Source organism: Haplochromis burtoni, unplaced genomic scaffold, assembly GCF_018398535.1.
Source record: "Haplochromis burtoni strain Fernald_Lab_line unplaced genomic scaffold, NCSU_Asbu1 Contig_307, whole genome shotgun sequence".
NCBI classification, from domain to species: Eukaryota; Metazoa; Chordata; class Actinopteri; order Cichliformes; family Cichlidae; genus Haplochromis; species Haplochromis burtoni.
In genome coordinates this window covers 558,849-585,234 of record NW_024582668.1, presented here as the reverse complement: position 1 = coordinate 585,234, position 26,386 = coordinate 558,849, and the positions used below count along the sequence as shown (strand labels likewise).

The following is a 26,386-nucleotide window of genomic DNA, read 5'->3' as shown; positions in this document are numbered from 1 at the left end:
TCAGTTTTGTCCCTTGTGCACAGTTTTCTCCATGTTCTCTGGATCATTTCTACTGGAAATGATGAGATTGGTCTTTATAATTTCACATCAAGGAAGACAAATCTCAAATTGTTCTATAATTCGTAGAAACTGTTTGTTTTTTGCAGATTGTTAAACCTCTGCCCATCTTTAATTCTGAGGAACTTTGCCTCTCCAAGATTCATGCCACTGACCTGTTACCAATTAAACTCATTAGCTGCAAAATATTCCCCCACCTCTTTTGCTCTAGTAACTCTTACTTTTCCAGCCTGTTGTCGCTCCCATCACAACTTTGAGACATGTTTATCAAATTAAAAACAAGCTAAGATTTTTAATCAAACAGTAAAATGTCTCAAAAGATTTGATATGTTTTCTATGTTCCATTACAAATAAAATAAGGGTTTGTGAGATTTGCAACTCACAGCATTCTGTTTTTGTGAGACTTTACATAGCATCCCGACATTCTGGAATTGGAGTTGTGCATTATACTCGATACTTTTATTACTATCGCCTTGGTTGGACCATAACCCAAGAGGGTGAAAGCGCAGGGAGAGACAACGCAGGTAGATTAAAAGTTACCAACCTGAGATGATGACGACATCTCTTTATCCTAATCCGAGTCCATCAAAACTTCCCAGTGGAAGAAAAAAAAAAAAAAACTAGACCATCTTGCAGGGGGATCAAATGCATTATCCCTGTCAATATACCTGACTCAGGGATGTAATGCAGTACCATCTACAATATGACAATTATTTAAGAATTACTTCATTGTTACATGAGTACTTATTGCTCAAGAGTCACCCCAAATGTATTTGTAAACTCTAACTATTATGCTGACACAATCTGTCTACAGAAATCCGGACAGACAAACATACCGTATAAACACCTGTCAAAGTACTCTAAACCAGTGTCATGGTTGTGCCCCCTTTAAGACACACGATACGCACGCAGACTCACAAGGTAAAAACAAACCCAGCTAAGCTAAGCTACTGCAGCTGGTATTAACAAACAAAAGCCACACTGGCTGGGTAGCATAAGATGATATTTTACTCAACATCGTGCAGTCTTTTGTGCATCTCAACAACATGCTATGTTTTATTCAAGACTCAATTTCCAAGCATTTCCATGGTACCCATAACACTAAGGCTACAGAAAAATTACCAACACATGGTTTAGATGCAACAATGCCTGGCCCCTACTGTTACAACTATGACAGATCAACCAAATGTATATGTATTAGCACTTATTAAGCACTTATCTCCAAGATACACAGCTTTCTTTTACCCCATTCTACCAAATAATGACAAATTCAATATTTTTTAATACATAATATTAACAAATCCGAAACAAAGACTATCACATGATTCACATATATTAACACTGCATGATAGACTTCTACAAATAAATGCAAATTGCTAAATTAGCAGCATTCCTCTCTTGTTAGGAATAAAGGGGAAAATGTGACAAGTTTCCTGGCTATATTCGATACTTCTGTGCCTACTAAGAACATAGTCAAACCACAAATTAATTCTGTGGATTTTCTAAAAATCCCTCACACATCATTTGTAGCGGTCACAGATGCATTACCATAAACTAACTATTTTAACTGAATATCCATATGAAAGAATGAAATGATCAGTTCCAATGTCACTTACAAACACAATGACTCAGGCACCGAAACGGCTATGACAAAACTCCTTGTCATCAAAAAGTATGCATCAGATATGAAACATATTTTTCCCCTAATACAGCCGCGACTCAGTAAAAAGAGGTTTTCGCAGTGCTTTCTGCACACTAGCGTCTAGATCTTTTATGGGAAATCCTGGAGAGGTGAGAACCAGATGGGGATATTGAAAACACCAGAGTGCCGGCTTCCATCATTCATCATGATCAAGGCTTCTGAGAAATTGAAAACAGGCCCCAGAGAAACACAAGTCCAGACACTCACAGATGAAAAGGAGGCAAGCTTCCAATTAGATGCCTGCAAAACAGATTTTTCCATGCAATGCCAAAGGCGTAGAAATAAAGAAAGATGAGAAAAGGGGATGGAAAAGTTGACAGAAGATATCAAAGGCTTGTGGGAGAGGAGGATATGCTTAATATATTTTTTCTTTATTTATTAGATTGAAAAACTGACTCCTCGAGGGTGGTGTAATGTTTGTTCTAAGCGATAACCTACTGGGCTGAGGACCTGTTAAATTACACAAACAAAAAAGTTAAGTGGACCATGACATGCTTTTTTAATTACCCTATTCAGGTAAGCTGTGGCTGTTATTCATAAAAATAACACATTCATTTCTGAGCTTTTTCACACCTCCTACCTGATAAGAGACTCCAGGATAAGGGGGGTTGGTCCCTTCTGAAACTCCAGCTCTTTGTAATGCAGTGCCTTGGCATAGGCACGGCATTTGGCAGCTCTCTCACCGAGCAGCACAATGCCATTATCGTCTCTGAGGGGCAGAGGGCCCTGGAAAAGGAAATTGTACATAATAAATAACTCTAAATGACAATCATTCCACTGGCTCTGATTATCTAACTATGAAGAATACATCATTCTTCGACGGTGGGCTCGTTGCCGAGGAGCATATTGAAACTGAAATCACAGCCCAACCACAACATTCACAGTCCTTAATGTAACAGCATCATTATTATTATGCCAAGTTTAAAGTTCCTATTTTATCAAAAGGTTAACACATTTCCGTGTTTCTGGAGTTAATCTTTTTCTTACTGTTATATAATGCTGCATGCGACTGTGCAAATAAGTGGATGAACAAATAACAGCATAATAACAGATGTCTCCACATCTATATCTGCTGTAGTGCTTATCTTTTCTGGAAGAGACATAAACTGATAAAAAGCGAATTAAATTTTGTGATGTTGATGGCAGAAATAATTAAGTTAACCAAATAAAATATCTGTATTATTTTCACAATGAAAATTAAGTTCTAAAATGCTGTGAGAAGAATATTATCTCAACATCATAAACACATGTGCAGTGGGACTGCAAAAGCATTTATTTTTCACACTTTGTGTTGTGGATTAATTTAAAACAGATGAATTTCCATTTATACTTCTCAATTTAGACCGATATACACTGACGCTATAAACATTTAAAATCAAATTAAGAATACGACTAATTATTTGAGCAAGAGTTAAAAACATTAAACCTACTTTGATTTTTGAGAGACATTTTTATTACAATCTTTAACGAAGCAAAACCTGATTGATGTAGAAAAAAATACTCTGGCTAATATAAAAACTTTGAGGATTAGAATTTAGTTTTGAAAATGCTGTTTGAGAGTCCGTTCACATCTGCAGGGACACTAAAAACATGTATGTCTAAACAATAGCACAGCTATTAGTTTAATTAGGTTATCAGGTCACTGCTAACCTTATCGCTGTGCTCCATGAACTCTGCCAAGTTGAGCAAAGTCTGTGTGACCTCAGCAATGTCTTGAGATGTGAGTGCCAACTCAATGCTGCGGATCAGCTCATCCTGCTGGTCCTCACTCAGCTCAGACCAACATGAGAGGAAAGCTGCATTGAACAAGTCTCTGGGGTCAACAAAAACAACATATTGCCATTAAAACAACATTAAAATATTCAAGTATTTTGCAGTAGCAAGATCATTCTAAAAGTTGTAAAAATGATCACAGAATAAACAGGTATTTGTGATTTTACACAGCTTTTTTTTTTTTTAGCATTTTAGTAACTCTGCTTTTCATACAGCTACATACAGTCACCTTTGACATTGTCAAGTTTGACCAGTTTTGCACTACTGACAACTGAGAATCTTTTGGCAGTAGTGACTGCCCAAAACTCTATGCAAAGACAGAGCTTCAGATTTTGTGTACATGCTTCATAAGGAATTATGTTTGCATTTACCTGGCAAGAGGGATGTAGGTCTGAGCCAGTGACCAGCACGAGCGTAGAGCTGGGGAGGATGACTCTTTGAGCAGGACAACACTCAAGCGCCTCAGCCACTCCAGCCAATCATCTTTGGACACCTTCCTGGCAGCTCCCCAAGCCTTTCCAGTGTCAGAAATCATCAATTTCAGAACAAATATGTGGACGCAAAGTTTTCACATGTAATGTGTATGGGATAATCTGACTATAATGTAAACTCTGAGATTTTTTTAATTATTATCTTGATGATGGTAGTGAAGAGCGCTGTGTAATTTATCGGTCCACAGGCCAGTCTGACACCACTCTGTAAACTATCATCAAATCAGCAGGTAATCCTTTGTTTTCTGCAGTCAAATATATGCACTGATTGTGGTGTTCTGCTCATATGACGACGTTGTTCCATTAATTTATCACCAGTTTGTTGACTCATACATCCTGACCACAATTGAACTACGGCTTTCAGCGCTGCTTGCTGTACACAAATGAAACACCTGCAACACTGCCACCGATATAAACATTGGACGTGTGCGTGTCTTTAATCATGGGGGTAAAAAAATGCCAACTGTTCCTTCCAACCTTCTGGAGTGCAGTAGTGCTGACGTGGAGCTTCTTCATAGGCCCCGCCTCTACTGGTCCGCTGACCAAAGCGTCACCTTGGTTACCACGAACCTGGCGATGCTGGAAAATTAGAGGGTCTTCTTCCTCCTCTGCCAGAGTATAGCCCTGATAGGCACAAAAACAAACATAAACAAACACATGCAGGCCACACACATGCGGGCCACACAGATTCAAACTGTTGAGCTGGGCCCCAAAACACGTTTTATGAAAGTAGAAGTGCATTTCCTTCCTGAGGGACTGTTGATAAACAAGACATGGTAATGACTTGCTTATGGTGCACTGAATATGAAATGTTTATTTATACTTATGTAATTTATTGCCAGACCACCTTGTGCCATGTGAGGTTATGAAATAAAAGACTGGCAGCTCACAGATAATCTACGAGACATGTGTGAAAAATGTGTAGTAATAATCTGGATTTACTGGCGAGCCATACCTTGACAATCCGACATATGAGTATGTCGTAACGCTGGTGGTTGATCCTGTGCTTTAGCATCACTTTATTCACCATGGGGATGAAGATCTGGTACTGAAAATAAGAGGAGAGAGGAAGGATAAACATAAGGGTGTATGTGTGTCTGGAGACCGCTTTCCCTTCACCATAAAGTAAATAACTGGGTGTCTTGCACTTGTTTCTAACCTTCATGAACCTCAGATCAAAAGCTTCCCCTACACATTAACAACACGGGGTTTGAGGGATAAGGGAGGGGAAGGCTTGAGAGGACAGGCAGGGGTAAATGTGACCTCATCCGCTCCTGTAAACACCACCCCATGCTGCGTAATGGTCAATGACATCAGCAGTCTGGCAGGAAGTAATAAAACTAGGGGGGGCAGTGCATGTGAAGCCAACAGTAGGAAGACTGGAAAAGTACAGTTAATAGTATCTACATCTAAAAGACAGCCCGGGGGACAGCTCTGGTTACCTTCTTGCCCAACTGGAATACGAGTGAGGACAGGGTGTCCATGGAAGTGGAACGCAGCTCTGGAGTGGTGTCAAGTGTCCGAACGATCGGGTGGATAATGCGTGAAGCGTAGTCTGTGAAGTCCAGGGACTCTGTCAGTCGGTCCAGTGTCTCCAAGGCAACCCTGAGCCACAGAGGAAAAACAAAGGATGCTCAGCTTTACTGAAATGTTTGTAGGACACAGACTTAGATACACAGCCTGCTCCGATAGCCAAGAAGTCATGTGAAAAATCTGACATCGCTGCCAGATGGATTCTTTAATAAAAAACATACACATAAAAATGTTTAGCTTTGTTCTTTTTTCCCCTCTTTTAACCACAGTGATGGTCTAATTTTAATTTCCCATTTCTGTGGTGACATCAGATTGATGCTAAATACATTTTTATTTGCAAAATTAAGTGAGAATGACTTTTATTATCTCACTAGATTCCTCACTAAAACTACGGGTGTAGCGCTTACTTGCGCGCCTGCAGGGGCACATCAGGGGCATCAAAGAGCTTGACAATGGGAGGCAGCAACAAGTGGAGGTAGTCATCTAGGTTGGCACCAAACAGCTGGATGGCATTGAGTAGCTGAAAAGGAGAGCACACATTCCTTAATTCCACATACTGCAGCACTTAAACAGGAGTGGCTTTAATGAGCTTGTAAATGGTTTTCTTCAGGAGCTCTGAAGGGAAAGTCGAATGGCATTTTATTTCAGCAAGGTGCTGGCACACGAGCCAGCCGTCCAGGAAATCTGTGTATAGCTGTTAGCGAATGAGTGAGCATGAATCTGTGCCTTCACAGGATGCAAATCATAAAGTAAAATATGAACATTACATTAGTGGGTTTTGGGGGGGGGGTTTTAAACATCAATTTTACCTTCCTTAAAATTGATGTTAAGTTTCATGACGTACCTCTGCGTGGGGCTTTTTGTCAATTTTAGATTATTAATCTACATATCACCAATGACTGTATATCTTCTATTATTAGTGAGTACAGCTGTGTTTACTGCATACAAATTCCAACATTAACTAAATGGCATTTTTTGAGAAAGCCTCACAGTGCCTTAAGGTAACAGTAAACATGGTGTTGTGTGGCGCATGTGCACACAGGCTTGGTGGCTACATGGTGGTCTTAAAGGATGACGTCTATTGAAAGCATCAAAATTACCCCAGCCCCCCAATACATACCATGACCGCCTCTGCTTTTTCCCCACTCTCCAACCCCATGTCTAAAGTGCACACGGCGAGACAGCAGGAAGTTGAGTTGGAGGTGCACAAGTGTGTGCACGTGTGAGCCTAGAAGGGTGGGGGTGGAGCTCAGGGGAGAAGGCTTCTTGAAATGATGGAAGTATGTTTTTCTTCACCTCTTCTGTAGACAAGCGGGAAATCTGATTCCCACTCCCCTCATTTCATGACCCCCATGCTGCGCTAAAGATCAGGCTCCAGACACAGACCTGAGTTACAGACAATCCAGATTGTGGGCTGCTGAATTATACTATACTACAGACTTTGAAACTACACAGCACCAGAGAAGAGAAGACTAGATGACTGTGCTCCGCATGATTCTGTGTTTGTGGTCTCCCCGTAAATCGTGATTTAGGGTTTGAGGGAAAACCCTGACAACTACTGGCTGCCGCTGCTGAAACAGGAGAGTGTGTTACTTATAGGTCCGTGCTGTCTTTGAACTGCTGTATTACGAGCAAGTGGCTTAGACCTCAAAAGGTCCTGATGGATATTGATGGAAGCCACAAACATAAAACACCACCCCAATAAATCAACTGAAGGTTGAGCTCCTGTACTTTCAGTATGAGTGTAGAGTGATGTGAGCTTAAATTATTAAACCTAAACTAATGCTAGCAAAATAAAGTCATCTCGTCATTCTGACACAGGCCCTTTTCAGTCTAGTTAATATAGTTTCTCCACTATTATTAATGAAGATTTTAGGGCTTTGATAATTATGAATATACAATAAGTGAAACAACATAATTATTCTGTCTTAATATTCCCTCGTGCTGTCTTATGCTATAAATTCTGCACAACACTTTCCTTCACTGTGGCACTCTTTTCCTATCTGATAGCAGTATAAATCACCAGAGATGCTGAAATTCATTTGGAGAAAGGTGAAGGGATCCCAAAGCCTGCTGCTGTATTTCTTCCCTGCCCCCAAGTTAAGAGAACTCTCAGCATGTAATTCCACACAGGGTTCAAATCGTGCGTGGGAGGGTGTCAGACACAAAAATGAATAGGGCCAAAGAGGGCCCTTTGTCTGTGACGGTTCTCCCTGCTGGTTTGCGCGGCTGCTCTTTAAAGCACTTGAGGGGAAGTGTGGCTGATGATAATCAGCAGCACTGGCAAAAGCCCGGTGTGCCAGTCCTCCTCCAAAAAAAGTTTCCTAAAGATCAGTTGCTGGCGCGCTATCCTCTAGACATCCATTTTGCTTTTGGTTGGCATTTGGTTTTTATTACTGACGACACCACTCGTGCAATCACGCACTTCTCAAGTTTCTTTCTTCTAAAAGAAAATGTATTATTCGCTTTTGTTTATAACAAAAAACACCAATATTTAGAAAATGTCATTTCTCAAGGAGTCCAAAGAGACAAGAAATACAAATACAATGTCTTTCCAACAAATGCATGATATCTCAAGAGTTTACTTAATTATTCTGTTTACTAATTACATCACAATATCTCGCATAATACCAAACTAATCATGATCAACCAGTTAGTCTTAATAAAGCAGCTGGCTTTAACCACTGATTTTATTCAGTTACAGAGTTTAACTTTAAATCTTTTGACTTACTTCAGTTAAACTAAGCATGATCATACTTTTTTAAATTAAAAAAATCTTTCCAGCACCCTTTTTGCTTTATTATAACTGAGATTTATTAGGGTACTTTCCTGTTCTACATAAAAAGCTGAGAGAAAAAAGTTACCCAGAACTGCGTTAGTAACTACAGCCTTCAGAAATGGCTCTTTCGGACATTACAAAAGTCACTACAGGAGAAAGTAATAATGTTACAATGATGTTACTAAAAATTAAATAATTTGTTACTGCTCAGCAGTAATCCTCAGGAATCAAAAGCCTGCTAATAACTGATACAATAATGAGCACAATGGTGAAACAGACACTTAGCAAAGTGCGGGATTAATCAACTCTGTTATATAATTAACAAGAAAAGCAATACTTCATAAGTATGACCAACATTATATTGTGATATAAAAGACCAATAATAGTATGTAGTGATAAAACGTTAGTTTTTTTTGTTTTTTTAAGAATTTACTCTCACATTCTCAAGATGAGATCAAGGTAGAGATAAAAGTTCTTAAAACATAACAGCCGTAAAGGGAGTACGTGAGACTTTTCAGAATCTTCTGAGCTTCTTAAGCAGATGAGAAAATGGCAGACATTAAGGTAGGAGAAATATTCTCCAAATACTGAGTTAGAAACGCAGTGAAGCGCTACAAATTAGATTTCCCAGGAGAATGTCTCTGGTTGACATCATCATAGCTTCCAGTTTACACAAAAATGTTATTCCCCCTGTAAGCATCAAAAAGATTCATTGACATTGTAAATAAATATATGCAAATACAGCTACCAGTGTTTGCATTCTGTGAGTTGGCCTTTCAATTTCACTGTAGACTTTCTTTTCTTACATATGTATTTTTGAGTAAACAATCACCAATCAGAATACATACATCCTATTGATCATCTGGGTCACCCACAGTTTACTCTCTATTCGACGGTCAGCAGGTTCGTGAATACATTCCCACATTTACAAACGGAAAAAAACATGTATGACAAAATACTTAATAGTCTCTTAAACTGTTACAGGTATTCTAATCACCTGTAGTTTAGAGTGTAGATGAAACTGGGATAGAATACAAAACTGTTTTCATTTAAACAAAAAAAAAAAAGAAGAAAAAAAAGGTGACAGCGACAGCGCTGGAAATAAGCTCTGGACTGCCAGTTAGAGAATGCAGAGCTCCAATGGAGGGATTAACAAGTACACAAACCACCGTTTCTCTGATAACGATGCCCAAGGCACCACAGCAGGCATTTTGGTCTGTTTTTATAATTAAGGGTACTCAATTTAATTTTTATTTCACCAACAGCTCTGCACTCTGCAGAGCAAGCATTCATGGCAACATTAACATAAGAAAACAGTACGTTCTCTTGCTCCAACTACTAAATCATAATCCCTCGTACCAAAATGTAATCTCAACTACAGCTCTGACATTTTAAACATCTATGAGTCATGGGCAATGCCGCGGCCTATAATTCTGGCACGGTAAGCTGCACGTGATTTCAGACACAAACCTGAAAAATGTTCTCGAAGATGCCAAAGAAAAGCAAAAACAATATATTGGTTTGTGATCCAGAATCTAAACAACTTTTGCAGAATTGGAAAAGTAATTAAAAGCTTTTTGTGAAATAAAAACACTGAAAATCTATCTCCAGCTGACTTTTTTCTCTTCTGTGTTATTAATTCCAGCTGTTGGACACTCCGCTACCCTTCAGTGTATGCACAGTAACTGTAAGCTCATAAAAATATGAGACCCAATGAACTAACACAGCTTTAGTCTATTACTGGCAAATCGGATACTGACATCGCATGTCGTCTGCAATTGCACCGCAGTGAACTCACCTTGATGGTAACACTGCGCCCGGTGCTGTTGTCATGCATGAAGACACGTAGCATGTGTGGAATGAGCTGAGGGAGATAGAGCTTGAACTCTCCACCAAGCGCCACCACAATCTGCTCAATCAGGAGGATGATGGTGTTCTGCATGGGGTTGTTTGGTGTCCAGTATTCCTAAGGCACAGATAATGAAATGTTGGTATTCATTACATTAACTTGACACCCATTTTTGCTCATTATTATCAAAGCCAACATAAGTTAAAAGATTCTGATAAAGCCCTAATGGAGAGTATATTCAAACACACATTATAGAAATTCAAATTACTCTTAGACAATCAAATGCCAACGCTTTCTAATACTAATAGTATGTAATAACAACATAAATTAAAGAAATACTGTACTACAGTACTAAACATCCACCTAAAAGAAGTTTTGATGCTTTGTAAAATGTAAATAAAAACAAAAACACAAGTCAAATATTTTATAACTCATTTAGATGAACACAGTGCAAAGACCACTGTGTGTTTGATTTGGTTGGCTCTTTTTGCAATTTAATGACAGCAAAATATTACCAAAAAATTGGGACAGGAGGAGCAACAGTGTGAAAGAAAAAGGAATTGTATTGCTGTATTGTAATGCTAAAGTTTTTGTGTAGGTATACAGAAGTAGGTCAAAATGTGCTTTATCAATAAGCTGAGTGGGAGACAAATGCCTGGATCAGTGTTCCCTCTGGAAATGCAAAACGTTCACGTGCTAGAGACACAAAGCAGGGGTCACAATACTGGATAGCAAGGAATGGAGACAGTTTCCTGTCAGCTGGGACTTACATCATGCCTCTGCGTGGATTTTGACAGTGTTTTGGAAAATCTAGGTTTGACCACTGTGCACATTAAAAATATTAATAGCTGGAGTAGAAAAGACCTGAAGTCACACAATATATCAATCAGTCAATGGGCTTCAGCTGTGAGATTTGGCAAAGGCGTTTTGTCAGGGACGAGAGGTCTCAAGCAACCCCCAACTTCCTGCTTTCCCTGCCTGTGGCTGCTAACTAGAGAGGAAGTGAGAGTACGTCCTGAATGGCTATTCCAGCCCCCTCATCTGGATGCAAGAGCAGAACTGGAGCAGAAATGAATAGATTCTTTGTTTTACTTGCCATTTATTAACTCATAGGGACTGGAGGCGCAGTGGTCTACTTCTCTCAATTACTTTCCACCAGGTGGAGTTGCGGCCATTGCAAAAGTTTCGGTAACAGTGTTACCAAGATTCCGACGCAAGGACAGTCATATGATATTTTGTGACTCTTTAAATGATTATGTGCTTGACATTGTGTTTGTGCAAGTGCAGGCAGGAGCTATGGCTTTAGCAGTTGTTCCACATCATGGGATAAGTGTGAGCGTCATGAGTCATCGGCAGTTTTTCTCCTAAATATTATTTGAACAACGTGAGTGGAAACGTACATCGGAGCCACATGCAGTGCTACAGTTAGAAGGTGAACAGTGAGTGATAATAAAAGGAAGAGTAAAAAGAACATCTCTAAATATACATAACTTCTTATTTTCTCTGACTCACAGTTTCTTTAATCTTGTTAAGTACCTCACTACACACAATGCATACTGCTGTGTGACATGGGGCAAGACTTCATGCAGAGGCCTTAAACACATTACTTCTAATGAGGAAAGTAGAAAGCACAACTGAGTGCAATTAAGAGTTCTTCGCTGTCAGCCTAACTCAAAGGAAAATAAAGAAGGGCTGCATAATGAGTGTTTAGAGATTGGGTTGAAACAGTTACTCACTCTGATGAGGGTGAAGATGTCATCCATATAGGGACGGATGTGAATCTTCACAAAGCACACGACCATTCCCATCTGCTGAAAGAGGAACTGGAGGAAGACAGAAGACAGAGTCTAAGATTTGCTTTGTGAACAGCTGACAAAATAAGAGAAATGCCATAATGAATCTGTCAGGCAGTCTCTTTCCTCTTAATCCACACAACAGCTTACCTCTCGGATACTGGCATCACACACCCGGATGACATTGAGAAAAGTGGGCATGACCTGAGGCAGGAACTGGACGCACTTTAGGCCCAAAGATTTGAAGATGAAGGTGACCGCCTGGACTACCATAGTGTGGTGGTTGGAGAGTGATGGGTCTCTCAGGATGCGCATCAAAGTGACGATTGCCACAGCAGGGTAAAACTCATCCAGGGGCAGGTTACCCATGTTCACCAGCATTTCACTGGTGCTATAGTCAGCTACAAAAAGAGGAGAGTGAGGTTGGTTAGTTTGAATGATGCTGTCATATAAACTATATAAACCTATAAACTATAAAATTAAAAAATAATAATGCAAGAATCTTTCTCAGGTTTTGTGCCATCTCTCCTTCAGTCATACTGATGGAGCAGTTGATGAATGTGACAGTTGTGAGTGGCCATGCTTAAACCCTAGAAATATTTAGTAATTTGCCAAATGTAAATCTGATGAGGACATTCTTTCGTCGTAATCACATAATATGATTTCAGCCTGTTGTACAACTTTCAGTCAGATGCAATAAATTGCTCAAATTAACTGCAGTGACTGCAGGATCTAGTTAGCGCTTTAGTCAAGGTTTTACCATTAAGGTAAAAGAAAAAGATGGAATCTCTTCAGCATTTAGTAAGTCCCCTCATTCAGCTTAATGAGATCTTAGATTTGCTGGAGACAGTAGGAAACCTAATACTTAAAGTTCTTCCAAAAAATGATCAAAATTTTGTCACAACATAAAGTAACATTCAGCACCTAGGCACTGCCATCACCAGTAAAATATGTACCAGTTTCCATTCCTAATAGACCCAAGAGCACAAGGAGCCGTGTGAGAGTTGCTGAGAATAAAAGATCACAGGGTTTGGGGGTTTTATTAGTGCATTAGTTCCATTAATATTTTTGTAATAGGGAATACAAAGCAGCTCTCGTCGTCCATTTATCTTTGCGGGGCTATTAAATTTTACAAGGCACCTGAGAATACAAATGTGTGGTATTCAGCCTTTTGCTACTGTTTCAGCTGCTTGAATGTCTCCCCTTAGACGCCGAGGACTAAAAGTTAGTTTTTTAATATTTCAGTATTCACCAAGTCAAGATTCACAATGGTGATAAATGATAACAATCTGTATTTTATTGGCAAACAAACAGGCATTAGTGTAGCCAAGTGAAGCGAGAGTAGTGTAATAATTCAGGTGAATGGGACGAATAGGAACCGTTAACTATTCCTAATAGCATGTAAAAAATATAGCAACTCCCAAGGGGACATGAAGCGTTTCATCACCTTTATGACTGTTGTGTTCTGTAAAGATCTGACTGGTCTAATTTAAAGTCAGGTGAGGAGATGAAACTAGACAGTCAACTCCCAGAACGCTACAAAAAAAAAAAGTGGTCCGAGATACTAGTGTTTCAGACAGTGACCCTAACAAATCAAATTCGCCAACAGATATACGACCTCCAGTTCTGGTCACAGTCTATTTAGCTGGAGAACAAACTGGTAAAACCATTACCATACTGTCCAAGGTCATTCTGAGACACATGACTGGATCAGACGAGTGGAGATCTGCATTTTCCACACACGAGGCGTGTGACCGAAGACAGATGTGCATTATTAGAGAAATTCACAATATCCAGACCGTTTATGATGCACAACCACCAAGTCGTGTTCTGAGAGTTTTATCATACTCAGAGAAATAATCCAAGAGTTTAAAGTAAAACCCACTACGAGCAAGAAAAACATTTTTACATCTTTTGTTACTTCTAACAGATAACATAGGGTATTAAGATCCACCCACATTGTGTTTAGCACTGTTATTCAAAAATCTGTCAACTGGGTTAAGATCAATGTCATTAATCCTGTTTTGGACATATTGTTTATTACAACAAACATATTGACCAAAAAGCCTTTTAACAGGCAATGCTGAGTTATTCAGCTGATATGGTAATACGTTTACGCAAATTCAGACTGCACCAGTAATCCGTTCACCCCGTAAAGAAAAAGAGTGACATATATCACTGATATTCTATTAAACAGATGCTTGAAATCTGTCTAAAGTGGGTCACATTAAATTTAATATCAGCACTTCAAAAAGTCCTACTCCAGTTGTGGTGCTTATATTTCCCTCCAAACTGGCAGACTCTTGTTCTGAAGGATTTTTAGTTGGGTTTAGATCAGACAGCAGCCAGAAATAAGATCCCAAAGAATGAAAACTCCCACAAAAGGCAAACCCAAAGCCGCTGATGCTGTTGACTTTTCAAATGCAAGGGCAAGACCTTAAAAGATTGTGTTTTGTCTTGTCGGCGTAGACATATCTCCTCCCTGCACTCCATTTCGAATGATTTGTAGATTTATTAAATGTAAAACAGCCAATGAGTAAAGCATAATCTTCAGTGTTTTTTCAAAAGACACAGTTTCACTGGCTTTATGTGGGCCCCAGGGCAGCTGTGGCTACAACTGTAGCTTGCCTCCACCAGTGTGTGAATGTGAGAGTGAATGAATAGTGGTATTGTAAAGCGCTTTGAGGGTTCCCGAAAAGCGCTATATAAATGCAATCCATGATTATTATTATTATTATTATTTATGGGAGCCAGATTCGGCAATTCCTAAAACTGAAGATGAAATCGGTTCCTCACTCGAGTGATCACATTCTGACCTAAGAGAAACTGCTGCGTGGCGTATTTAACTCATGGCAATTTCTGGAGCACTGACCTATAACTACATCGAGATGATGATTTTATGTGCACACATGATTGCATGGTGTCACCTCCCAGCAAGAAGGTGCCTGACTGGGGCCTTTCTGTTTTACTTCAAAGTCATCATCAACTTGGTACTGTGAGGTAAAGATCCTACAAAATTAGAAAGAAAAAGCCAACCATCAGACAATCCCATATGAGCACAGAGTTGGTGATGATGGAAAGAAAGGGGGTTGTCTAACACAACCAGCTGTGACGCAAAGGGCACAACACCAACAATGAGAGAGAGCCCACAAATAAAGATCATAATGTCTCATCAATACGAACAACTGCGATTACAAGTAAATGACTAGAGCGCAATCTGGAAGAAAATACCCTAAACTCTCACTGAAGAGTCAAACAACATTATGATAAATGCAGTAAACGCAGCACAAAGCTACAATAACATCAAGTCTATATACAAACTCTTGACAACATTATTCATCAGGCTCATAATGCAGACTCACTAAAATTACAACAACAGTCCCAAGTTCCACTGTGAGATGTGAAAATGGGTTCGTGCTCATTTAGAGACTTTCCAGCTGTTGTACTGAAAATACTGCTGTAAGTCTGAGGAATGCAAATAAAAAGTTAATCTAATCCACACTGTGACCCTTGGTGAAGAAAAAATGTCTGTATTAACAGTAATCTGAGACCTACCCGAGTCCTGACTGGATTTGGACTCTGAGAGGCTGACAGCAGAGGCATCTCGGGACTGGTCGATCATGCCGATATTCACCTTGTGTTTGTAGGGATCCAGGGCTCCAAGAAGCCCCAGAACACGTATAGCCTGTTGGAAAGACAAAGTTAGTGGTCCCTCACAGGAACACAAAATTGAGTATATACCTGGTCATTTTACATAATCTATCTCAAAAGTTCACCAAATTTGGTACCTTAGCTGAGTTTCAAAGATATAAGGAAGCTATAGAAAACAAAGTATTTATGGAAAATGGACACTAACAAAAAGTGCTACAGCCAAACAGTAAGAGTGGTTTGAGAAGCTTCTCACCATATAAAGTGAGGGAAGTGCATTCCCTGCACTTTTAACAATGTCATATGTAAGAAATTAAACAATGACAATTTCCACTCAAACTTTTCACATCAAAATTTCCATATATTTATGGAAAAGGTGCTTTGCTTCATGCTACATGTCCATATCATTGTAATTCACCAAATCCAATGCCTCTACAGAGATCTACACATTAACTCAATGCATGCTGTAAAGTGGTTTCAAGCCTTGCTGGCCTATGAGGTTCCCATTACTACGGTGAGGGAAACGTAGGGTGATCGGCCCAGATGGCATGACATTTATTCATACCTCTCTCCTGATGCCCTGGTTTTGTTCAGTCTTGAGGAAGTTAAGCAGCACCTCTAGAAGGGACGGGTACTTGCGGTAGGGCTCCACCACATAGCCTGTACTAGCTACTTGCTGGCCCAGTGTCCACAGAGCCACCTGGTGGAAAGTCAGAGACAGTCATTAACTAATCATCAACAAGAAAAGAGTATATCGTCTGTATTTATTTGTAAGTTGTTCCTTGTGTACCTGTCGCTTGGCCAGTGATGATGAGTCCTGCAGCATGTCCATAATAATTGGGAAAAGCTCATCCATCCACTTCCTCATCTCTAGGCCACTCACCTGACGGGGCAGAGAAAGAATCAATCAAAACTACAGAAATTTTATAAATTCGCCATTTTCTGTAGAATCACCTAAAGCCAAAAGGGCACTGTTATAAGAACTCGTAACATTTTATAGATAAACTGAAGTGCACAAAACTCAAGGAAGCTACAGTGAAAAATAATAGAAGCTAATATTAAAGCTATTAAATAAATTATTTGTCAGAGAATCCATGTGAATTTCTCAAGTCCATGTATATTAGGAACCACCATCACTTACCGAATGTACAATTTTTTTTTAAATGTGCTTTCAGGCTGCAGACAGATTGTTTTCAAAGTAACATTTAGTTTCTGTTATCTGTACTCCCTACATTCTCATGCATCTTTGCTTTGTCTGGGTTCCCGAACAGCTGGGCTTCTGTCTCATCCTGCACTGAGTCTCCCTGAGCATCTCCCGCACTCTGTCTGAACTTCAAAGGCCCTTTAACTGTGACTCCCTGACTGCTTTCAGGGGACCATTCAAGCACCTGGTCAGGGTAGAGCAAGGCAAACATCTAAGGGTAAGAGCCTGCAATTACCTTCAACCTCAAGACAAGCTTGGATTTACATTAAAACTACCCAGATGTTTTTTTTTTAATAATTAATTGTGTACAATGGACAATAAATTCTGCTAAGATTTATCTAGTTGCAGTAAACAGCCGATTTATAATTACAAACAGAGTAAAAACAGCCTTACCTGAGCCAACTCGCCAATGGTTGCAAGGACACTAATGACTACTCCTGGGTTAGGGTCTGGGTCTTTAAGCTTGAGGATGAGAGCCTAGAAAAATTAAAAGCAATGTGGTCATTTCCTCATATACTTTGAAATCATTACTTATTTGAAGGCCCATGGAAATGAGGATGTAATGGACCTCAGCTTTTACTTATTAGCATAGGCCTACTGGGAACATGAAGCCCCTTTCAGTCTGGTTTAGATTCATACACACTTATCCACCAATACAACGGAGAACTTGCAAAGCAGTACCTTGAGGATGGGTTCCATATAAGGACGTATAAGTCGGGGCGCATTGGAGACCAGGTGACCAAGCATACGAGCACTCTGCTCTTTGTTCCTGCCGACACCGCTGTGCTCCAATTCTGTTAAGATCTGCAGAAAAATGATAATGTTAGCACAGCACATGCACTCATCTTCATCTGGAATACATTTAATAAGCTTAAGTCGTGGAAAACACAAAGGCATTTAGACAAAAATCAATTGTGACTTTGTACTACAGGTGTGTGTGTGTTTTGAGTTTTCAGCTTAGCATAATATCATGGCCTTTGCTGCCCCCTAAAGGTATCCAACTGAAACGCAAGCAGGTAATCGTCACAAGAAAAATAATGAATGTAGAAGCCAAGCGTTTGCAAAACTGTTGAATACTTGCATGCCATCTTTGGCACATGAACCTAAGGAATCCTAATGAACAAATTTAATGGTTTAAATAAATCAAAACATGATGTCTAATGCAATAAATACAACTCGTATTGAGCCATTACTGTGCCTCTCATACCTGGATGAGCATCTTGCGTAGGAAGGGCATAACAAAGGCAGGGTTCATGCTGCTCAGGCGTCCGATCGTGCAGATTGCCAGCTCTCTGATCTCAAACACCTCATCATTAAGAGCAACAAACAACGCCTGCAAGTTTTCAGCCTGGGCGAGGTGAGCATCAAAGCGTTCATCAAGAGACGCCAGCACGCAGTATCGGATATCTGGATCTACAGGAAATCAGGGACAAAAATCAGACTGGCTTTCTTTATCACTTTCATTTTTTATACGTTGCCATAATGGATCACTGTAGCTGTTAACAGTTCTGAAGCCTCACACCATAAAAGCAACAAAACAAAATAAATCTGCATAGTAATGCCGTTTTCCTTTTCTGTGCATTTGTTACCTGGATCAGTGATGCCAACAACTAGCAGCTTGCTGAGAACATCTGCAACAACCTGCACAGCGGTCTGGCTGACAACATGGCCGCTGATCAGGTGGATGGAGGGAGTAAGCAGGCGTGAGCAAGTCCGAGCTGCCTCCATTCGGATTTCTTTGTGTTCGCTGTTCAAGAAGTGATCAGCACAGTGGCGCACAAACTGGGTGAGGGAATGTCCTGGGGAAAGACGTTCATGTAGAATAATCACAATACAACTGCTTTTATTTTATTTTTTTTAGTAGCATTAACATCCTGGTAGATAATAACAGCATTTTTGTTGCTTATTTTATGTAAAACAAACAACACTGACTTGATTTATCCTATAATGGCGTTTCTTCTTCATTTGTCTATTTGGGATTCTAAAACTCAATACCAAGGAAGTCGGGTGGTTTGTTTCTGTGAAGACTGAATTACTTAACTAAATAGCCAATGTTACCCCAGCTTTTGCACTAAAATGCAAACCCATCCAGCAGTCTGCTGAGGAATGACACCAAAGACTGATCATTTTTCTCCCCAGTTTCTCTGCTGGAGAACAAAAAACTAGTCATCTCGGTGACAGACTGAAGAGACGCTATTTATATCGACCACTGAAAGATGGGCACAGTCATCAGCACAACTGCCCCGGCCATTTCTGCAGTTCACATAATCATTTCTTTTGGTCCACATTTTTGTCACCGCTGGCGGCTCCAATGACTTACGAGTGACAGTTTAAGCCTAGTTTAAAAACATATTTCATTTTCAACTTCACTGCATGTGATATAGAGTGCATAGACAGCAAAACTGCACCACTTATTTCTTATGATCATTCAGGACAGTAATGCCACTACTCTTTAAATAATTTCTTCAGCAAGCCCAACTTATCACTGCACCCTTGTCCATTAGAACAGTATAATAAAAAAAATGGCTAACTACAAAATGCAAAGGATTGTTGGGTGAGGAGAGCAACAGCCATTCGGTATCAAGTTTAAATTAACCTCTGTCTTTTGTTGTTGTTTTAATTTATATACCATTTCTAATTCCACTGTGTTTTCATGTTGTTCCTTTGGATTCACCGTTTTTTGCATTTTTGTGTTGCTTTAAATTCCATTGCTCTATTTTGCTTCTTCTAATTCTACCCTGGTTTTAACCCCATTGTTGTAAAGCACTTTGTAATTCTGTTATAAGTGCTAACTAAAAAACATTTGCTTGCTTGCTTGTGTATTACAATGCAACACTGTGCTGCGAAACACTGGGTCCTGAACTTTGACACATGCTAATGACCTAAACTTTTATGCAGGAAAAGAATCCATCACACAGATGTACGTTTTGTTTTCAGGTTCTTACCTTCAAATTCAAAGCTTCCCAGGGTTCGCAGGGCCAGGGTGATGCTGCCAACGTCACTAGCCTCTGGAATGTTAGTGAGGCTTGGTGAGGCTAGCTGGTGAGCCAGGCCTTTGGGCATGCCAGGGTGACGCAATGGCTTGTGCATCAATACCAAAGAGAGCATCTTCAGCAAACCATCCTGTATATCTTTCTTCAGCTGGGGGATTTGACGGCTCAGATCGTACAGCACTGCAGTAAGTGCAGGACTAGACCAGAACAACAGACAAACGATCCAATCAAACCCAAGCATTAATTTGAAAATGACATGATTCAGATCAGAAACTGAATTGCTAAAAAAGTTCTTTGAAGATGTCCTACCTGAGGCCCACAGCAAGCATAGGCTCAAGCAGTTCTTTGATGTCTGGCTGGATGCTGGGACCCATGGCTCTAGAAAGCATGCTAATACACGTAAACACTGTAGCATCCACCTGCATGGTCTTCTGCCTCCTGCACAGATGAAAGATCAGTAAATGAAACTGTGCATAGACAACAACATGTTTTTTTTTTAAATTCACAACACCACTGAGCAAATTCTACCCATAATATAATTTTAGACTTTTCAGCCTTTAGGTTTAAGGGACACTGTAATGTAACGTGTAATATGTCACTATTTAATAAATGATACATTTTTTTTTAAAAATTGTTAGAAACAATAACTGACTTGTGTGCAAAGTCCTTGGGTGGCAGGGCAGCCTTGATGATCTCAAGGATCTTGGAGAGGTACGGCTGGATTTCTGTCCTCACAGCCACAACCAGCAGCCCCAAAGCCTGGAAAGCTGCCGTCCTCTCCTTCTCCTTCTTCAGGCAGCCCAGCAGGTAGCCCATAGTGTCTGACAAATACTGGTCTGCACAGCAAATGAACATCCACATGGCACATAATCTTTTTTTCCTATTAGCTACAACACATTCATTTGAGCAAGCGGTAGAAACCCTGGTAGTGATATTTCAAAAGGTAGCCTGAAAAGTACTAACCATGACCTACTTACATTGCAATAGTAACCATATATAGACCAAATGTGCATAGTGATTGAAAACAATACATGGTTTCAAGTTCTCACATAAAATTTGCACCAAACTGATAATCACATATATGTTAATTAAACCCACCTGTAAAGGTATGCGGCTGGAAGGCAGCCAAGCGTGGAAGCAGGTTGAGGATGGTCATCTGGATCAGAGGATTTTTGCTGGTCCTGTATTTCAGCACCCACCGACACACCTGGATATTTAAACAAAAGCTTCCTCAATTATTCAGTCAGATGACTACCACAGGTATGACTTCAACTGCCTAACCTCAAGCAAACTCACAAACACATTTTCCAACACACTATCCAAGTTAGTGCATAGAGAAAACATCAAAGACTGATACCAGCACTCTGACTGTCAAAAAAAAAAACGTGAAAATTTTCGTATTTTGCAAAACGTTTAACTCTTTCCCCCATAAAGACAACATTTGATGACATCCCCTGTACCCTTAATGATGACTTTTGACATCAGTATGTATGAAGAAAGCCATGATTTGACAACAATTACAATAGTTTCCATGTTTTTTCCAAAGGGGAGCTGCATATGCAGAGGCCACCCTCACCAACATCTGATTCCAAACTCAGTCAACAGTATGCACGAAACTATATGTCTAAACACTGTTCAGTGCATTTATCATGGCAGCTAAAGTCCTTGAGTGCCAAGGATTTTAGTCCAAGGTATTTTCACATTACATTAATATACAATTACACTTTTACAATGCATTTTGTCTGTAGTTAAAACCTACCTGGTCAAATCGCTCCTCCATCAACTCACGGCAGTAGCGACTCTCCACCAGAGAGCTCTTGGCGGGTACCGGTGTGGCCCCAAAGCTGGGGAAGCCTTGAGGTGTGCTGTAGCCCAACAAGCCCAGGAGGGCGTTGGACTGCTGCGGCTGCACCGACTGGAAGCTGGTGAAGGGTGTGATGTGGCGGGGCTTTGTTCCAAACCCCATCAGTTCCTTGCAGTACTTATCGTGGACCAGCTGCTGCTGTGTGATCTCCTCCATCTCCTCGCGCATACGCTGGTTGGAAATAAGACTGTGAGCGGACTGGATTTTACCACTGATAATGTGTCCAAGCTGCTATCCGACCTCACCTCTCCCTCCATGCTGCTGATGCGAACTAGCTCATTCAGGATCAGAAGAGCGCCGTGGACCCTGTCGTCGCGATTCATCCCTTTCTCTTTGGCCAAAGTCTCATCAAAGCCTTTTTCTGCCTCTTCAAAGGTTTGCTGTCACAGAAAAGAAAAAGCCACTCATGTCACCTCTTTAAAAAACAAACAAACTCTCCAATACTTTAATTAGAATAACACATGATTTGCCGGTGTACAGTTACATGTCTTACTTTGTACCACTGTGGTTTCTGCATTTCCTTTGTCTCTCTCTGAGTGGTGAGGATGAGACAGGCTCGCAGGGCAGACACAGCACCTTCTCGGATGGCCTGCTTAGGATCCCATACTGCGTAAAAGATGTTGTCAAAGAACGGCTGGACTTGCTGGAAGAAGAAGGTGGGTGCACTCACAGCCAGCTCCCTCAACACCAAAACCTGGAAGAGATTGCAAACGAAAGTAATGCAGGCGTGCACTGCTCCACATTTTTTATTTTACCAAAATACACCTGAGAAACCTGAAATCTTCTTTTTCAACGATCTGTTCACCAAAACAAAATCCACATATGATCCTAAAATAGCTTGACATAAAATTTTGACTGTCGCTGTTTGAATTCTGAAGCAACTATGAGCTGGGAATGTCCTGTATGTAGTTATGTTACATTGCTTTTTTAAATGTGTAGTTGTGCCCTGCTTTCTCTCCTTGTTTTAGGTACTGTCCCTTTCATTTGACTCCACTGCAGTGACTATTGTGCGTACCATTTGAAGCTGCAAATCGAAATTTCAGATTTCCCAAATGGTGTTTTCAACTGGAATGCCCTCTGAAGCTGAACTTCCAACTCAGCTGTAGCCAGACGGGCGGGGCTGAGATAGATTTTGGTCACCCGACCGGAGATATCGCTAGACCGGGACGTCGGGCTAGCGATTTTGCAAGCCCTGGAAGGTCTGCACAGCCTCACCAACCCCAACTTCACAATCCAAGATAGCGACAGTGCATGTAAATAATAGTAAAACTGTAAATCTTGTCAGCTGTACTGTCACTGAAATTTATTTGTGACTCGTTAGATAAGCGGAGCACTGACCACGCTGTGTTCCAACTGATATATGGATGGCTCCATCTTGCTAAGGAGCTAAACAGATCCCGTTTTTCCTTACTTTTTCAATTTTACTGCTGGAACACTTTCCACATGGGAGTGAAATCACTGATCTCTTCACACAACCAATCCTATGTGTGTTCTTCTGACCATTTACAAATGCTTAGTGCATTTTGATCACTTAATTTTTTTTAGCTTGTAGGATTTGTTGTTTTTTTCTTTCATTTTGGCACAGCTCAACTATGAATTTTAGGTTTTTTTTATTGCCAATTTGGTTTTCATCTCCCCGTACTCTTTTTCAGTTATTTCCCAACAACATCATGTGGACATTCTGGGGAAAGTAACAAGGTTTAATATTCTACAGCCACTAGAAATGGGAAAATGGTAATTGCATAATAAGCTAAATAAAACATAGAAAAAGGCAAGCACATTCTCTCATTTTCTAATTTTGAAGCGTTCAGGATTTTTCTGGACTATGAGTGTGATGCCAATAATAACCATTTGAAGCTGGTCGGTACTCTATAAAAACATAGTGACCGGGTTGCATCAACATCTTGTCAAGCTTCTCTGCTTGGAGGTTTTGCTGACGCCACAGCTGGGCGACACCCACCCACATGCACACAGAACAGGGCAAAGAGGAAATCAGAAGAAGAATGTGCTGATATTTGGGGTATAAGAGTGCATATGAAGTAGTACTTGTTCCTTCAACCCAAAACACACTAGAGGAACTTTCAACACTGCCTTCACTACAGCAATAGATAAAGTTATTACAGCTCCCAACGTGCCCACATTTCCAGCAAATGTAAACACCACCAATATGTGGTTTTATTTGAACAGCAAACACCACAGTGACTGTTGTCTGCTAGTGACTTACTGCAGCATGGCGTCTCCCTTCATTTCTGTCGGCTCCCAACCACTCCAGGGCTCTCTTCACTTCAAATTCCACATACTCAGCCGTAAAGGTGTCCCCCGCCATAGAAAGGTGGCCCATAGCTTTAGAGGCCATCTCCATCACCACGGGGTCGCTGGAAGGGAGCAGGTTGCGGAGGTAGTTGGCGAATCGACTGATCCTGGTGGCATTGCCTCCTTCAACTCCAATTAGACTCACTGATGAAAACAATAATCATTTTATAGTGATAGAAACTAAGAGATCTTAAATAAGTCCAAAATTGACAGCACTTAAAAACATAACAATTTTAACAACGTTTTATTAATGCTTACCTATGGCAAGAATCCCTCCTTTCTTTTCATTCACATCAGAGCTGGACACCAGCTCAAATATGTGGTGGTTCAACTCATCGTAGAACGTAGTAGCTTCATCTTGGCTTAACTGTGGGACAAGACCAGTGTCAACAAGTATGGAAAAAGGAAGGAATTGATGACATGAATTTGTGCCATGATATGACAAAGAGGGGAAAAAAGGAGAGGAAAATGCTTCCTAATATTGTTTCATAAGTCACTACATACATTTACAACTGAACTGATTTGGGGATTCATGTCTACTTGTGAAACTCTCCAACTAGTGGGAAACAATCTTGATTAAGTATCCAGTATACTAAGTGGTTTTCCACTTACAGTTTTCAATTATGCACATATAGCTTATTGCTGTTACCTCTCTGAGTTCTGTAGTCACATAGTGCTGCAGGTCTTTGGCAGATTTTGCTCGAGTGTCTTCATTTCGACTCTTCAGTCCACTGACAAACTGCTGCAGCACAGTGGCTGTGCCTGATATGATCACCATTTGGACGGCCTAATCTGCATGGGGGAGGGCGACATATGTGGTTTCAGTGCAACAGTCCGGGTGATCAAACAACCAGTATCTAAAAACAACAACAAGGTAAACAGTACACATGGAAAGAAGGAATGCAAGCGGTAATCTGATAAAACACCAGGTTAATGTTGTTAACTGACATTGGTCCCAGCTAGCTAACGTGCCTGGTTAGCTAATAAAACAAGCTGCAAGGCTTGCTAGTTATTAGGAAATATACATCAGACTTCTTTACACAACTAATACAAAACCGGAGACGTCCGGGTAGTTGCAGTGTAATAGGTGAAATCAGAGCCTCATGAGTGTTTCGTGCTTGTTTTGATTAGCTCGAGCTAGTGCTAATGTTAAGCTATTTCCCGTGACAACCCAATAGCAAGGAGGCAAAGTCGCTTTGTATCACTTACGTGTTTGTATTACAATGCCGAACACTTAACTGCTATTCGATTTATCCGGAATATCTCTCATTGTACGTGTACCTGGCCAACACTGCGCAAGGTTGGCTAGCTGAGGTATCTGTGATGAATTAGCTCGAGTTAGCGATACACACGGAACTTCACAAGCGTCAAGTTGCGCAGTCTGCGCCGAGCTGAGCGCAACTCACACGTCCTTGAGTGTAGTTTCCAGAGCCTGTCGTCTTTTTATGTTAATGTTTTTTGAGGCCCAGTACTTTAGTTACCTCAACATTTTTACTACAGTATACTTTTAAAATTATGGTGGACGAATGTTACTTATAAGTTTACTGTCTATACTTATAGTTTGTGCTCTTCCCCTGACTAAATGTAATTAATCTGGTGTACTACAGGCAGACATAATCTCATGGTGGTAGCTACTTAATAACATTAATGATAGTCGTACGCTTTGGTTCACCATGAGTACAAAGCAGGCTTGTAAGAACATTTATGGCTCCATAACGGAGGCCTTTGATACATTTATATATATATGTACACGTTTGAACTATCTGTAGTCTATTTTTTTTTTTTTTTTTTTAATACTGCAGGGGCTGTTTTTCTTTTCCTTTCTCTGTCTTTGTCCTTTTCGTGTGTTTTTTTTTTTTTTTTTTTTTTTTTTTTGTTGTTGTTGTTTTCAGCTTTTGATCTGGTGGAGGAAATGAGCCCAACACTGTTGAGAATTTAGATAATTTAATAAGATATACAGTATAAGCATATCAGAACGTCTAGAAACAAGAGGTACACAAACTATAAAGCTTAGATCTTCTTGTTAGGACATGAATGAAAACACACTTTGAATACAGATAATAATAAGATATTTAAGTGTACAAAAAGCGTCCACTACATGCAGCAGCCTGTGTGGCTGTTTTTTTATTTTGCTGTTCAACTTACAACCTCTTGGGGGAGACATTGACCAGGCATACAGACACCTTGCAGTATTATAGAAACATATCTGGCTCTACGTAGTTCTGCATGAGCGGTGACATTTACCATAGTGCAGCACACCAATTAAGCGAGTACCTTCTTATTTCCCACTTGTAGGAAATTGGAGCCTAAATGTCAAATGAATTTTCCTCATCAAAATGAACCACAGCTATTGTCTTTCTCCCCATGAGATCATAATAGGAGATAAT

The 26,386-nt window shown here is 40.2% G+C and overlaps 1 protein-coding gene across 2 annotated transcripts in view; it reads right to left on the bottom strand.

Annotated features, from left to right (window-relative positions):
* mtor (mechanistic target of rapamycin kinase) overlaps positions 1-25,396 on the bottom strand; it is a 75,482-nt gene extending 50,086 nt beyond the window's left edge. The window contains exons 1-28 of one of the 2 annotated variants that reach the window (XM_042228162.1): positions 25,239-25,396; positions 24,649-24,791; positions 24,258-24,366; positions 23,911-24,143; positions 22,180-22,380; positions 21,932-22,066; positions 21,582-21,857; positions 20,921-21,029; positions 20,475-20,658; positions 20,132-20,260; positions 19,775-20,019; positions 18,419-18,628; positions 18,037-18,242; positions 17,511-17,633; positions 17,223-17,306; positions 16,416-16,508; positions 16,191-16,325; positions 15,533-15,662; positions 12,128-12,378; positions 11,921-12,007; positions 10,134-10,301; positions 5,964-6,076; positions 5,466-5,628; positions 4,979-5,071; positions 4,501-4,647; positions 3,904-4,046; positions 3,410-3,572; positions 2,340-2,485 (exon numbers count right to left, since the gene is read on the bottom strand). In XM_042228162.1, the coding sequence (XP_042084096.1) occupies positions 2,340-2,485; positions 3,410-3,572; positions 3,904-4,046; positions 4,501-4,647; positions 4,979-5,071; positions 5,466-5,628; positions 5,964-6,076; positions 10,134-10,301; positions 11,921-12,007; positions 12,128-12,378; positions 15,533-15,662; positions 16,191-16,325; positions 16,416-16,508; positions 17,223-17,306; positions 17,511-17,633; positions 18,037-18,242; positions 18,419-18,628; positions 19,775-20,019; positions 20,132-20,260; positions 20,475-20,658; positions 20,921-21,029; positions 21,582-21,857; positions 21,932-22,066; positions 22,180-22,380; positions 23,911-24,143; positions 24,258-24,366; positions 24,649-24,777 (4,205 nt within the window). In that variant the 5' untranslated portion in view covers positions 24,778-24,791; positions 25,239-25,396. Of the gene's footprint in view, positions 1-2,339; positions 2,486-3,409; positions 3,573-3,903; positions 4,047-4,500; positions 4,648-4,978; positions 5,072-5,465; positions 5,629-5,963; positions 6,077-10,133; positions 10,302-11,920; positions 12,008-12,127; positions 12,379-15,532; positions 15,663-16,190; positions 16,326-16,415; positions 16,509-17,222; positions 17,307-17,510; positions 17,634-18,036; positions 18,243-18,418; positions 18,629-19,774; positions 20,020-20,131; positions 20,261-20,474; positions 20,659-20,920; positions 21,030-21,581; positions 21,858-21,931; positions 22,067-22,179; positions 22,381-23,910; positions 24,144-24,257; positions 24,367-24,648; positions 24,792-25,208 lie in introns of both variants that reach the window. The other variant, XM_005941650.3, reaches the window with a different exon arrangement.
* Between the last annotated feature and the right edge of the window lie 990 nt (positions 25,397-26,386).